This window comes from Centrocercus urophasianus, unplaced genomic scaffold (assembly GCF_019232065.1).
Source record: "Centrocercus urophasianus isolate 14NV4802_14NV808 unplaced genomic scaffold, USGS_Curo_1.0 seq_10, whole genome shotgun sequence".
In the NCBI taxonomy this organism is placed as follows: domain Eukaryota; kingdom Metazoa; phylum Chordata; class Aves; order Galliformes; family Phasianidae; genus Centrocercus; species Centrocercus urophasianus.
The window spans coordinates 91,380,829-91,395,789 of NW_024884142.1; the positions used below are offsets into that span (position 1 = coordinate 91,380,829).

Consider the following 14,961-nt stretch of genomic DNA (forward strand, 5'->3'; position numbering starts at 1 on the left):
GCAGGAGAACGTGTCAGTATATCCAGTGGAAGTAGATCTAAGCCCAAACAACCATAATGCTGCTAGAGAACAGCGAGCTTGGCATCACTTCAAGACCTTTGCATCATTCAATTGCATGGTAGTTTAGGATGGTTGAACAGCCTTGCTTGGTGTTTTCCACACACTGTCAAAGCCTAACATTTCTGGCAAAAAGATCTGTACAGCCGTCACTAGATCATTGTCTCAATGCAATCGTTCACTTGAAAAGCTGACATTTTTGCTATGATCTCACAGTTTGCACCGGCAGGCTCTTCACTGCTTTCCCATTTTAAGATGAACACAGTCAGATGCTTCCCTATCTCCTGGTAGCTGCTCGTGTCAAAGATCTCTGAATCCCCTTTACCTGTGGAAAAAGTGCTCGAACTGTATTTCATGTAAAACTGGACAAAGAAGCAACATGGACCACACACACTGTTTGCACAGCTCCTGTCCCCCAGTCACTGCTTCTGTCTCTGTCTAAGCTCCCACCTCCCGGCTTTGCCTTAGAGATGATTCCCAGTTTCCACGGAGCTGTAAGAGTCAATGCCACCTGCCGTCCCAGCCTCATGTCACACGTACAAACAGGAAGGCAGATTTTGCTCTACTTGTCTATGGGCTTTTTGTTTCAGCCGGGGCGGGGAGGGAGAGCTGGCTTTCTCGGTTTGTTACAGGAAAGCAGAATCAGCTTACATGCTCTGCCCTTCTGGCCTTTCTTTCCATTCAGCCCATTTCTTGACTGCGGGAAGAAGCTATTTCAATAGTGTGTTTGCCCACTTGTGCAGTTCACTGAGAGTTCTGCCTTGTTTTCAGCACCCCCAGCCCTTGCATTCATGTGGCTGAAGCTCTGAGTTTTCATTTTTAAAAAGAAGGTAGCCTAACTGCTAGCAGAAAGGACTGTTACATTGCTTCAAGTGTAACTAAAGGCAGAAGAAAACAGAATTTAAAAAAAACTTTGGTGTTTCTTTAGGTCAATCCTCATTATTTTGAGGAGACCGTGAGGCAGTGTTTTAACAGTAAATGCACGATTGAGATTTCTGCAGAGCTGCTGTGCACAGCCTGACCTCGTGCTGCTGTGCTGCAGGCACTCACTGCCCACCAGCAGGAGGGAACCACAGCCCAGCTCCATCCCTGCACAGCCCGCTCCTCCCCTGCTGGGCTCTGCCCTGGGGCACCACCAGCCCCTGCCCTCCCCATAAGATCTACCCACCTTTCTATCGTGTGACAATTACAGCTGAATGGAAAAGGTATTTCCTACAGCCCCCGACCAAGAGAAGCTGCTGCTGAAAAGTGTGCTGTACTGCACCGCAGCATGTGCTTTGTGCCTGCACCCTCCCAAGGCGTGGAGGCAAGGAGTTCAGGAAACTGTCAAGGTAAACCCCAGCAAAGGCAGCTCCGCTCCAGACACAAACGGATTGCCTTCTGTGGAGGAAACGGCATGAAATGTCCCAACAAGGCAGAAAACACAGCAAGGGACAGAGAACTCGGCGATGGCTCATCGTGCAGCAAATGTGCCCGTTCCTTCCCCACTGCCTAGGGGAACCCTGTGCACATTTTGGCTGCAGCAGAGCATCTGCTTGCTGTTTGCTTGCTGCTCTTTAATAAATCAGCTGAATGAGCCCAGTGTGACTGCTGGGGGAGTGAAAGTCTGCCATTCAGCTGTGTGCAAACTCTGGCTTTTCTAAAGATTTCCAGATCAGATTTCAGGGCCCCATGAGTTTGGGTTATTTTTCTAACCGAGGTTCCACATCGCATCTTCCGGAGAAGCTGCCAGTTATCTACAAAACCTACAGCTCTTATTAATTTGATACCACAGGTTTCAGTCTGAATCACAGCGAAGGGTGACTGACCTCAGATTAAACTAAAGCCCGTGCTTCATGGCATTGCACCGAAGGGTTGGGCAGCACGGGAGCTGGATGGATACAGCTTTCTTGCTATCAGAACTCAACCAAAAAAACAGGGGAGAGGGGATATTCAGGTCAAACCAAACACAGGATGAAATCGTGGGGTGGTGGAAGGAAAACTCTGAAATGTCTCATTTGGAGTCACAGCGAAAGGTGGTGTTTCGTTTTGGGTTATGTAACTTCCAAAAAACCCTTTCTCTTTTCTTTTCTGAATGCGTTGTAATGCCGAGGTCAACTTTTAAGTGAAAAAAAAAATGCCATTTTGAATCAAATCTACATTTCAAATGCTTGCAAAACACCAACAAACCATTCCCAAAAAGAAATACTTCATTCTGAAAGTGTCAAAATGACACGCACTGCTATTTTTAACATCCCTCCCTCTTCCCCCACCTCTGTTGTTTTGTTTTTTTGTTTTTCTTTTTCTTTTTTTTTTTTTTTCCTAGGCCAGAACTATTCAGGAAATGTGTTTGAATTTGTGAATCATTTTGCTCCCCCTCTCCCTTGACATTTGCTGGAAAATGTACTCTTTGCCAAAAAATTATTCCTCCAGCTCCAGCCAGATCCTACAACATCTGTCCTGCCAAGACTTTTTCTGGACAGGACTGGGGGTCTAGCTGTCTGGGGGACACACTACAGATGTTCCAGGGCTATGAATAGGACAGGAGGGAGAACCCCAGCATCTCTTCAGGCAAGCTATGGACTCCAGCGCAGAGCAGCCCTACCCTCTGCTGCTGCCTGAAAAAGCCTTGCAACTGCCCAGGCAGTTGGTCTCCAATAGAGGCCACCACGCAGAGGAAGTTCCTCAATGAGGCTGCGTTGGCTTCCGAGTGGTGGAGGAGAGTTTTGGTTCTCTTGGAAAAATGTTCAAATCAACATCGGGCCCTGAGGGTGAAGCGATTGTGCCTTGGGGCTTGGAGCTGCTTCCACGCAAGGTTATGGAAATGTTGGCTTTGACTTTGATGGAAACATGATTGTACCCAGGCTTGCAAGGCGATACAGAGACATGATTCTTTGCAGACTGGTGATTCGTAGTACAGTTTATGTCTCTGCAATGTGAGTGTAAATATTACTGCTCTCATCTGCGAGTGTTTTGCTCCTACCCCGAAACTTTTAGCGAGTGGAAAACTTGGATGCCTCTCAGTTCCCATGTCCAACCTGCCTGTAAGCCTTGCAGCCTCTCCAGGATGACATCCCTAACAGCATCTTTCCGACTTACCTACCCAACTAGAACTCACTTCCCGGGCTCACCACCTCCTGTCTCAGTTTCACATCTCTGCAGACTTGCTTTGCAAAGATCCATCAAACCCACTGCTGATAGATGACTTTCCAATTCTGTCATCTGGCCCCTCTGCATCTCTTTCAGCCTCTTCATTTCAATTCCTTCCCTCTAGGTGCATCAAGCCTCAGCTACTTGGCTTTTCTTTCCAAATGTGATTTATTCTATTCCCATCACATATTTCAGAGCTGAAAGGTCAACTCCTGCGTATGCTCAAGCATGAGATCAGCCTATATTAAACAGGCACCTCTGTGTTTTTTCCCTTTCTGGGAAGGGTTCCCATCCACAAGAACAGACCTGGGATGCGGAGTTGTTTTTAGGCTCATTAAAAGCTCAGAGACCGAGAACCAGAGCTGGTTGGGCTGTACAACATGGAACAGACAAAACACCCCAGGTGGCACTGTGCTACCTCTGCATCTCTTTCATCGCTGGCCTGGCACCTGTTCCATGTCACAGACACTTTTGGTGACCCAGATTCACATGCTGTTTTCAGAAGCGCAGAAAAGCCATTCCAGCAATGAGGAGCAACATGAGAAAACAGAGACCAGAGGAGAGAGGCCAAAACTGTTCTCCTCAAGCTGATATGTAGATGAGGGGCTGTGCATTTGTTTTAACCTCTTGTGCAAGGAGGCTTCACCAAGACCAGCTGGCATTAGCTTCACCCTCCTCTGAGAGAGGCTCTATTTGGCTCCGGGCTGTTTTTCAACCCCTTTCTCTGGAATGAATGAACTTCAAGCAGATTCTTTTTCAGTTGATGGCACATCTAGTTGAAAAGCTGTGGCATACACAGGTTGTGCATGAAGGTGGCATACACAGGTTGTGCATGAAGGTGGCAGAGTGACACCTGACGAGGCAATTCTGTGGGCTTTGGAAAAAAAATCAAGATTAGATCTCCCTCTGCTGAAGGAAAATGCAGGATTTGTCAAGCAGAGAAAGATAAAGTGGATTGGGAACATTCTGTATGCAAATTTCTAGGAGAATATTAAAGCAATGGAGATGGGAGATGACACTGAGGGTTTTTTCAAACAACCTGTTGCATTGCGCTGCCTTTTAAAATATAGCAGTCATTCAGGTGGATTGAGATAATGTGTACCTTTCCAAAATCTCATTCCTTTGTTTCCTTTCTGGATGCCCTCACCTCCACCCAAGTAAGACATTCCTACCACAAAAGCACAGGCTGAAGGGCTGTCAGCTCTAAGTAAATACATCTCTGAAGAGATAAGAACTAACAACTTCTTTTCTGAAGCTGCTTGGCAATTGTATTTCTGAGTGCCTACTACTTCTGTAATGCCATCTTGCTTTCAAGGCATATTGACTGGCAGCAGCTGAGATGGTCCCAAGCAGCAGGAAGCTGCGTGGGGTGCAGCTGGGTGCCAGGCAGGTAGTGGGATGTGGGGACCAGCATGGTGCCAGCAAGCTGAGCCCAGCTTGCCTGGTGCAGCCAGGAGGCACCTCCACATGCACCCCCACCAGCAGCATCTCCTGTACCAGCACCCACAAACATCACAACCCTGCAGCCCTTTGTGGTCATTTGTTGTGGGTACTGTGAACGGCAGGAGGCATGAGACTACTCTGAAAAATTGGGCTGTGGTGGAGCTGAACTATACAGGCATAGATTAAAAAATTAAATTGGGCTCCAGTTTGGGTTTGAAAGAAGTATCTGAACCTGTGGGATCTTATTTAGGCTTGTCTTTGGTTATTTCCTGGGCTCTGCCTTTCAAACCAGCTCTGCAGTCCTCAGTAAGGGCCACTTTGCAGTTGTTATTCGAGTTCCTTGCCAATCTGTTGTTGGATTTTCCACTTAACATTATTAAGGGATTAAGTTGTTTGTCTCATCATCTTTTATCTGTCCTGTTGAATTTCCTACAAACAGACCTTCGCCAGACCAAAGCAGATAGAAGGGAAAAATAACACCAAAACACTTTTAAGATACAATCACGGTTCAGGATTTGTCCTTATTACTGTTTAAATTTATTACTTTGGATATGTAAACTTTGCTGACTCCTTAAATCTGGAATGTATTAAAAAAAGCACGAGGCATTACAACATGTCATAGTATTATACTGTCCTGATTCAGCTACAGCTGGGGAAGAAACATATAACGGGAGATCCTGCAGAGTTAGACATTTTAGACTCAGATCATCAATTGCCATAGAGAAGATAAAAACAAATGTAGCTGAGCCTGGAAAGAATGTTGCTAAAATTGGACAAACATTTAGTGTGAGTAGCCTAGGGGTGCAATAACTTTGCCTGTAATTTAACAAAACCCACCCACATAAAACATACCGAGAGAGATTGCAGATCGGACTCTGATCTGCAGCCTGCCAAGAAAGCAAGATTGACTTTTTCTCCCTTCCTACAGATGCAGGTTTGAATGGTCCCTGCAGAGTGTTAAATATATATTACCCATAATAGCAACCATATTACATTTGGACGTGTTATTAATTCTCCCCCGGCTGCTCTGTGCCTTGGATGCCTGACGAGGCTCACAGCCGCCGGCAGAGCAATCCCTATGGTGCTCACGGTGGGAAGGAACCTGCTCACCACCCCCTCACCCCAACCCATCGGGGCTCAGCTCTTTTAAGGGGCACACACAGTCTCCCTCACCCACCGTATTTTCGTACCCGTTCCTGAAAGATGTTCTGTGTTTAGCTCAGTGGGATAGAACCTATTCTTACACCTCACCAGAACACTCTGTCAAAATATGGCTGCAATGAAAGGGGCTTAGCAGTGAGCTGAAGGCAAGGCTCTGCTCCCACCCTATCAGCAGGGAATGGAGACTTTAGCAAGGAACAAGAAAAAACACTCAACCTTAAATGCAGTTTCCAAAAAGCCGCCATGCAGATCTCTGCTTGGAACACTCCTGCCCCAAAGGCTGTGTGCATCAACAGACAGAACCTGTGTGAGGACTGTTTCTCTGCTCCATTAACTCAGCTTCACATTGGGCACGCTGCAAGGTGTAACTGGATACGTGCAGGGAAGACAAAAGGGAAAATGATCAAGGACCGAATCTGCAGCACACTCCTGCTGGCCTCAGCGGAGCTACAACAGCTTTTATCAGCATTTTATCTGACCCTAACAAAAGAAGTGAATTGTTTAGCAAAGGAAGAGGGTTCTTTGATTGTATCTTGCTGCAGATGAATTGCCCAAGCAAGGGCAAAGGGACAGGAAGCGAAGGGGGAGGAGGAGGTGCTGCTGAAGGTAGGTGCAGCCGTTGCTCAGCCTTCTGCTGTCCTCCACATGGTGCACATTTCTGCCTGCTCCCTGGCATCACAACCCTACCAACCAATAGTGCTGGGTATTCCAGGTAATGATACACCGGTCTCAATTCAGGCAAAGCCCAAGGCAATTGGGTTGAAGAGAGTTTGGTGATCACAACATCCATGAGAGAAGAGCCTCCTCTGCTTCACGCAGTCTTAAGGTCCCCATTTTCCAAAACATCAGGTGTAAGGTGTAAAGCAAAGATGAAACTCCAGAAGCCAACAGTGAGCCCTACATCAATTCAATGAGGACCACAACATGGGAACTGCAGTTGCTGACCGCTCTGCAAACCAAATGTGTGATCCGAAAGGTGAAGAGAATCTAATTCTGTACTTTGAACCAAACCTCATTAAAATGTTTGTCAGCATGGCACTTCAGAGCTCTCAAATGTCTGTCTGGGTGTTGAGGGATGCTTAACTACTCCTTAAGAACCACAACAGTGTTGAATGCTAATGCAGTTCCTGTTGTGTAGTGCTGATCAGATGATGCACTGTACTACAAGAAGTTTCAAGTGCTAAGCAGAACTACACCACAGTTCTCCTCCCAGAAGCAATCCTCATGTTTTGGCTAACCACATATCACGGATCTGAAAGGAAGAACTGAATTCCTTCTAGAAGGCTCTCTCCCCTTCTCTACACCATTAACGATTTACTATTTAAAAGAAAAAAACAACCAACCACAGACTTCTTCCCATAGCTGAAATGTCTGATAATGCTGGAATCAATGTAGTGAAAGGAAAAAGGTTAACATGGGTCTTAGCAGCCTGCAGCTATTTCTGGTTTTGATATCACTGTTCAACAAGAAACTGCAAGGCAGAGAAGCCCTGCACAGCCCACAGCTGATGGCAGCAGAGGGTCTCTCTGCAGACACAAAGGCATGGAAAGAAGTGGCTGTAATCTGCATTTTCCAAAAACATCCACCTTGCAGGTGGAGACGGTGAGTTTCTATGTGTACCCATACCAACTGAAAGGTGCTGCAGAGCAAACTGCACATTTTGCTTCCTGAACACTGACCGAAGAGCCAAATGATGGGCATTTTCACATGAAAGTGGTGAACCTCAGACTGCAGCATTTGCAGCCCTTGTGCAAATGCTGTGCCTGGCTCTTCGTGTGCATGATTAATGTGAATGTATTTATTATATGTAAGTATTACAGAACACATTAGTGAGCAATTTAAGATCAGCTTCCCGTCTTAAGAACACTCTTCAGCTAATCCTATAGATACTATGGGAGCAAATAGAAAAGAAAGGTATTGGAGGAGAGGACTTTTCCTGAGGAGAGGGAGGCTGAGCACAATGAATTCTGTATGTGGGCCAAGCCAAGTGACCCAGCAGGCATGGAAGCCCATGTTGCCCTAGAAGTCACATTTGAGAACAGGGATTAGGCTGCTAAGTTACTTGGTGATTTGCAAATGTTAACATTTAGTTTTCGCTGTCTGTTAAATATTAACATATCTTTCTTAGAAAGCTTGGCTGGGCTTTATTGGATGAAAGCAGGTCAAATTTACTGCACAAATTTACCTACTGCTATAAACAAAAATAATCTCTAACAATTACAGAAGACTAATCTTAGCTGGAGCAAAGTTTAACACTGTACATAGATGCCTTTATTTCTCTAGTGAGTTAGAGCAGATTTACATGTAAAGAAAACATTCGCTCAGCGCTGGCTTTCAGTCACTGTGTGGCACGCAAGAGCTCGGTGCTGCGCTGATACTTTCTTTGCATGCAAATCTGTCCTAACACATTATAGAAATAATATGGAAAACATGAGACAGGTGCTGACTACAGTTTGATTGTTTTTTGTCTTTGCAAGGCTCTAGAATGTTAAAGACAAAACTGTAAAGTTTCCACTGATCTGAGAGTTTAATTTTGAGGACATTCATCTTAACACCACATGGATCCAACTAGCAAAGCTCCTGACATCCTGCAATTGCCATCTGCAGCTGGAGATCCTAGAGATGAACCTAATGCTTGCTCTTGCCTGTTCTTCCTGCACCTCAGGAATGCTTTGGGTTTTCTTCCATTTCTTTATGAACATCTTCAGTGTGAAATTGTTTAAAAACAAAATATGCAAGAGACGTCAGCTGTGCCAGCAAATAAGACATCTGCTATGCACCCTGTTATTCCTGTGCTGTCAATCGTGGAGAACATTAACAGGGAAGAAAACCTTCCCAATGAACTTAAATGTGTTGATGAAAATGGATCTGAAATAGCACTGCTTATCTTCCATCAGGTTATGGCAGCATCCTCATTTAGCCTGCATGGGTGGGAGCCCAGAAGAAAGCTGCTTATCTGCAGAGCAGGCCACGAGTAGGTAGGAGATGAGCAACCACGGTGCAATGCTTTGTGAATTCCCAAGAGTGCACAGACTTGGCCAGCTGACAGCCTCACGCTCTGCCCATCCTGCCAGCCACGGATGGGTCAGCCAAAACACGCCACGTCGTCAGGTCTGCTGGACGTGCAGGAAAAGTGGAGGTGCCCACCTCAGCCTGTCTGAGTCTTGCCACAGCAGTGCTGAAAGTGGTTCCGTCCTCAAGGGAATGGCATGGAGCTGTGTCTGGGGAGAGGCAGGTGGGGGTTAGGAAAAGGCTCTGCCCCAGAGGGCAGTAAACATGGAACAGGCTGCCAGGACATCGGGCCTCGAGCTGCTGGAGTTCAAGGTGCATCTGGACAACACCATCAGACATAGGGTCTGATTTTCAAGTGGTGCTGTGTGGAGCCAGGAGTTGGGCTCGATGATCCTTCCAATTCAGGATATTCTGTCATCCTATGACTCTATGACTCTCTGGCACCTCACCTGGAGGACTAAGCATCTTCCCTGGGCAGTGCCATGCATACTGCTTCACATACAGTACACACTGCCAGAGCAAGCATGCTAACATGCCACACATTGTATTGATACTATACTGGTGATACCACTTAAGCTCATAAGCTTAGGAGCTTTTAATACCAATGTGACAGGAGGAAGAAGCAAAATACACAAACACAGTGAGCATAAAAATGCATATTCACAAGGGCTTGCACACATCATCATAGCCATGCAGTCATGGTTTCTGTTACACAGAGACTTCCTGATCACAGTGACAGCTAGGAAAGGGAATTAGGGCGTGTTTAGTTTGATGGATTTTTATAGGAACAAACCCTGCTTACATTGTGGAACATCTCAAAGAGAAATAAGCAAGGATCCCATGGCCCTTGGCTGATGCAACCCCTATCTAGACCTGGCTCCTTTCAGAAATACAGCCACTGCAAGTCAAACAAATAAATCAATTTAAAAAACGCTGGTCAGCAGCAATGTCATTAGCATTTTCCAAATGCTCTTGCCATTTTGCACATGTTAATGGAAGTCTCTAACCCTAAGCAAACAGCTCTGCCTATTGAAAGGAGGAGAGGTTTTACACTGAACTGAGAGCTTCTTGATTACTATTCAACATATATCCTTGTGCCTGCACAGCAGCTGTGAGAAGGACAGGATGAGGAATGCTATAGTATTTTGCTCTGTTTTTCCAGGAAGTTTATTTTTTTTCCCTTGACATGGCATTTTTCTCTAGTACACACTTGCACAATTTCTGCATTTCCTTTGACTCCTCTTGCCTTGCTTCTAGCACTCAAGAATTGACAAACTAGAGGGTTTAGTTCAATGATGATGACTTACTGTAATAATCGGCACTGGAATCGCTTTTGCTAAAGGAATACAGCCGGACTGGGGCCAGCTGTCCTGCAGTGAAGCATACCTCAGTCTACCAGCTTTTCCTTGCACTTTGCAAACAGGGTCCCCAGGGAACAGACAAACTCACAAGTCCACATTTTTCCACAGGAGCCACTGCTAGCATGGGGCTTCTTTGGGGTGAGAAATCCCCTGGAGGAGTCAGGTCACTGCCCTGAGCTAACTGCGCCACTTGCAGTAGAGATGGGGAGCACACTCTCCCTCCCTGCATATCCAACCTGCCCAACCAGCCAGGAGAGAAGAAATCCTCCCCCGGCACAACATGTGCTGTGACAGAGCCCTTCCAAAAGCTGCTATGTCCCTTCAGCTCAGGCAGTGGGTGGATGGAGACAGCTGCTCCTTCCTGCAGCTGCCCAGGCTGCCATGCAGGGTACGCAGCAAGGGCTGCCCCACGGTGTGTAGAACTGCAGCGTGCTGGACAGACAGTCCTCCCACACAGCCCAAGAAGTGTCATCGCTTCAGCATCTTTGAAACCCTGCAAGCATCAATAAACAAGTGTGGGGTTTCTCTAGCAGCAACCCACAGCCTGGGGAAAGCCACAGCCGAGAAAGCCCTTACGTGGAGGTTTACTCAGACCTTAAGTGGATTTGCAATTAGACAACAGCAAAATGTCAGACTGCTCTTATCGTCACTGTGCTTCACAGGTCTTTCACAATCACAGCATAGTTGCTGTTTCCAAGTGCTGCACGGCCACCGTGCTCCAGGGCCAGGCAATGCACTGAGCAAACAGTTTCAGCAAACCAACAATGAGCCTGCGGCAGATATTCAGCCACAGAGCTGCTGCAGGTCTCTGGGGTCAAACAAAGCGGTCCTGCCACCTTTGTCCCTTTCACAGGGAGACACCATTCTCTTCGGCCGACCATCTAGCACGCAGACCCAACTGCAGGTGAAGCTCTCTACCTGAAGTACACCAGAGGATGAGGCTGTGCCAGATGCAGGGATCTGCCCCTTCCCCAGGAACACCGGGAGGAACTACAGCAGACAGCCGGACATCCCGAACAGATCGGCTGAGCCTGACAGCCTCCAGAAAGGAAGGGCAGCAGCAGGCCTGCTGTTTATCAAATCTGTAAACAAGCTATGGAAGATATGCAGTGCAGAACATATCTGCAATGAGAATGGCTTTCCCACTGCTCAGTACTCCTCCTCTCCTGCAGGTTCCCCAGACCTTCCCTGTGGCACCTGGCACAGACTGGCAGTGCCCTGCCTGCTCAGCAACGACCTACTCAGCTCAGAGTGAGACGGTTGGGAGATGGATTGATTTTGACAGTAAAGCGTGAGATGCAGAGAGAGCTTCTCACACATTCTCACAACTCACTTCCAGACACAGAAGTAGTGAGTTCACAAAACAAATGAGTGTGCAACCTGAGACTGCTTCAGTAGCTGTCTTCTGCTGTCACTATGGATTTAAGATGTTGTCAACCAGTCGCACAGTCAGCCCAAGGCCCCGGGACACCTTCCGCAGCAACATCAGGGACAGCTTTGCCCATCAGTGAGCTGTTCTCAGAACATCAGTGCCACCCAGCAGAAGGAACAGTTGTCATTGAGGACGGAGCAGAGATTACTAGATTACTACAGCTTGTGCACAAAAGCAGTGGAATTTCATCGGCAGAAGCAACGATAAAAGGCAGTGATCTGATTCATCTGTCAAGAGCCCCAAAATACAAAAATGTCTGCAAACACGACAAGCCACGCATTTGTAACTTCATTTACAGTGCTTTTACTCAACTGCTGCTCTGTCCTGAGCGGAATTGAGCCCCAGTTCTTGGAACAAAATGAAGCACGTAGGAAAGCAAATATGTTTATTTCAGTCTGCTGAGTGTTTGCTAACCGCAGCGTGTCAGTGCTTTATGACTTTGATAACTTTACTCTGCTTTGGTCTTCCTTGTGTAACTGATCTTAGCAATTGAGTTTCATTATCACATATCTTTGGAAACTAAACAGAGTGAACCACACCACTGACAGCTGACGGGCCATTACCAGGCTCTTTACAAGGAAGGAGGCAGTGGGCAGCCCTGCATTTTTCAGGGCTTGTCAGTGTGGTCTCAAACTTCAGCACTTATCTCAAAACAGGGTGATGTCTCCCATCTGGATGATAAGCCCACATGCCGATCAGACAACCTCGTGACAGCCACTCCGGGAGGTTCAAAGCCCTCTATAGAAGCAGTGTGACAGCTCAAAGCAAACCTCTGTGTGGAGCATTCAGACACAGGATGAATCCCCAGTGTGACACAACAAATCTCTTAAGCGTCTGCTTTTGGAGAATGCCCCAAAGCATCTTCTCCAAGGAGACCTCTCTGCTTTATGGGTAAGACAGCACTGATGCTTTCTCTTACCTGAAGCTTCCCAACCAGCCATGTGGGAAAGCAAGGTCCAGAAAGAAATGAACTTAATACCTAAAAATATGCTTACCTAAAATATAAGATACTCCATAAGCAAAAAGTTTTTTTTTTGTAAATGGGAGGTAGCAGAGATTCTAGAGAAATGTGCTTCCATATGAAAGGTACACAAACACCATAGTGATGGGCATCACCGTGTATAAACAAAACAGATGCTCGGCCAGCAAGATTTCCACTCTGAAGAGGAACTAAATTCTCCTTTAGGCTCATGCAGATCATAGGAATCCTCATGGGAAACCCAGGGATACAATTTCTCCATGTATCTCTGCTGCCACAGACCTCTACCCATCCACAGTGCCCATGTCACCACTGTGGGGTTGTTCCCCCCTCCTCAGGGCTGCCCCAGGACTCACCACTCGGGGCTTCTGCTGGTCCAGAGTCTGCAGAAAGGCAGGTGCCTGGTCCAGGGTGCGCTCAGGGTCACTGGAGATGTCCTCCTCAGACTCTTCCCAGGATGATGAGAAGCCAGTGGAAGAGGCTGATGATGAGGACAGCTTCCGGACAGGCAGGCTGCTGGGAGGCACGGCTCCTGCCTCCTCCTCCGGGCCTCCCAGGTCTGTGATGATGACGGCAGGGATGCTACCACCAATGACTGGGTACTGGCCCTCCTGTCCTGAGGTGGCCATCACCACCTCACCTCGCTGCAGGCTGGGATCTGATGGCTCCATCCCCACCACCTGCCCCTCCATCACCACGAGGCCCGCGGTGCTCGGCTGATCCTGGGCCCTACCAGCGTCTGGATTCTTGCTCTCCCCATAGGCCCGTGGCCGGGGTCCTGTGCCAAGCCCCATCATCGGCACCGTGGGGCTGGCAGGCTGGGATGAGGATGGCCGGGGTGAAGAAGGCCGAGGCGAGGATGGCCGAGGTGAGGATGGCTGGGGCGAAGACGGCCGAGGAGAGGATGGCAGGGGGTTCCACAGCGAGTGGGCCCCAGAGCTGTGTGCCTGGATGTGTGCCTCGAAGAGCCCCACTTTCTGGTTCACCTGAACGTTGTGCAACTCTCGCTGCAGGCGCCGTGCCGCAGGGGAGCCTGGTGGCCTATCTCCTCCCCGACTGCCCCGCCGGCCCCCAGGGCTGCCCAGCTGCGGAGGGGGCTCCTCAGGTGGAGGGAAAAGGAACGCGGAGCTGAGGCGTGGGGAGCGGGGCGGCGCAATGGTTGGGCTGAAGGCAGGGAGCGGGCAGCAGCTGCCAGCTGTCTCGGGGGTCCTGGGCAGCGCTTGCCTGGAGGGAGGTGGTGTCTTGCTCCCGCTGCTTTTCACCTCACTACTGCTATTCATCATCACCAAGCTATTGAGCGCATAGCAGTACACAGCCATAGTAGTCAGCCGGGGCGCACAGGCAGGCTGCCGCCTCGGCACTCAGGCTCAGCGGGGCTGCCGGGGCTCTCTCCACACCAGGATCAGCAGCATCGCCAGGGAGCAGCAGGGGAGCTGGGCTGGTTCTGGTCCGCAGCTCCATAAAATGGGATGCCTACAGAGAGGGAGAGGGAAAAATGAGAGGGACTCTGTGCACAGCGGGCAGCCATTCCAGCAACAGAGTTAGGGAGCGGGGGCCAAACCAGTGGGAGCTGAAAGTTGGAAGCTTCTGAGTGCTTGTTCCAAAAGCTGACATTTTTGGAGGGAAGCGAAAAAGTCCAAACAGCTCAAATTTGCCACCTTCTGGTTTGTCACCTACACCCAGTCTCATTCAGTGATTTCATTCAATGACACCTGCCTGCCCAATTGGGGACCACATCCCCACCACCCTGCCCACCTATTTGCAACAGCACGGGTGTGCACAGCTGCACGCGTGCTCTGTCCCATTTCCCTGCACACACCCCCTGGGCTTTGCAGCTGCCCCATTAACAGCCCGCGTCCCGCTCACGGAGGCAGCTGGGGGCGGCAGCTCTGCGTGCACGCAAGAGGGGCTCTGCTTTTGCCTCCTGGCGTTCCTCTGCTCTCCTGCCTGCCTTGCTTTGTGCCCGTTTGTTCCGTACGCCTCCGGAGCCGCAATCCTCATCCCGTGCCCGGCGATGGGAACCCCACGACATCCACACAGAAACGCAACCTACGCAAGGGTGTGGGCTTGTTTATGACCCTATGTGCTAACCCCGGAGACGGGAGTACACTTCTTCGGAAGTGCCGTGATGCCACCACACGCGCCCCCCGCGCGACTCCGGGCAGATAAGCGCCCCCAGGTTTCCGCGCAGCCCCCGGCACCTGGAACCCGGCTCCGTCCCCTCCCGCCTTCCTCCTCCCTCCCGGCCCTCCCGGAGGGCAGCCCGGGCCGCCCGGAGGAGCTTACCTGGAGCAGGCTCTGCGCCCGCCTCAGTGCGCGCCGCCCCGCCAGCCGCAGCGCGATGCCGGAGCCATCTCCGCGGGCGCGGTGCGCGCTGCGCCGTCGGA

General features: G+C 49.1%; 1 protein-coding gene across 1 annotated transcript in view; it reads right to left on the reverse strand.

The window, feature by feature from the left end:
• LOC122157458 (inositol-trisphosphate 3-kinase B-like) overlaps window positions 1-14,047 on the reverse strand; it is a 49,818-nt gene extending 35,771 nt beyond the window's left edge. Inside the window, exon 1 of the mRNA XM_042813121.1 lies at window positions 12,931-14,047. Coding sequence (XP_042669055.1) covers window positions 12,931-13,893 — 963 coding nt within the window. The 5' untranslated portion in view covers window positions 13,894-14,047. The remainder of the gene's footprint in view (window positions 1-12,930) is intronic.
• Window positions 14,048-14,961: the final 914 nt, after the last annotated feature.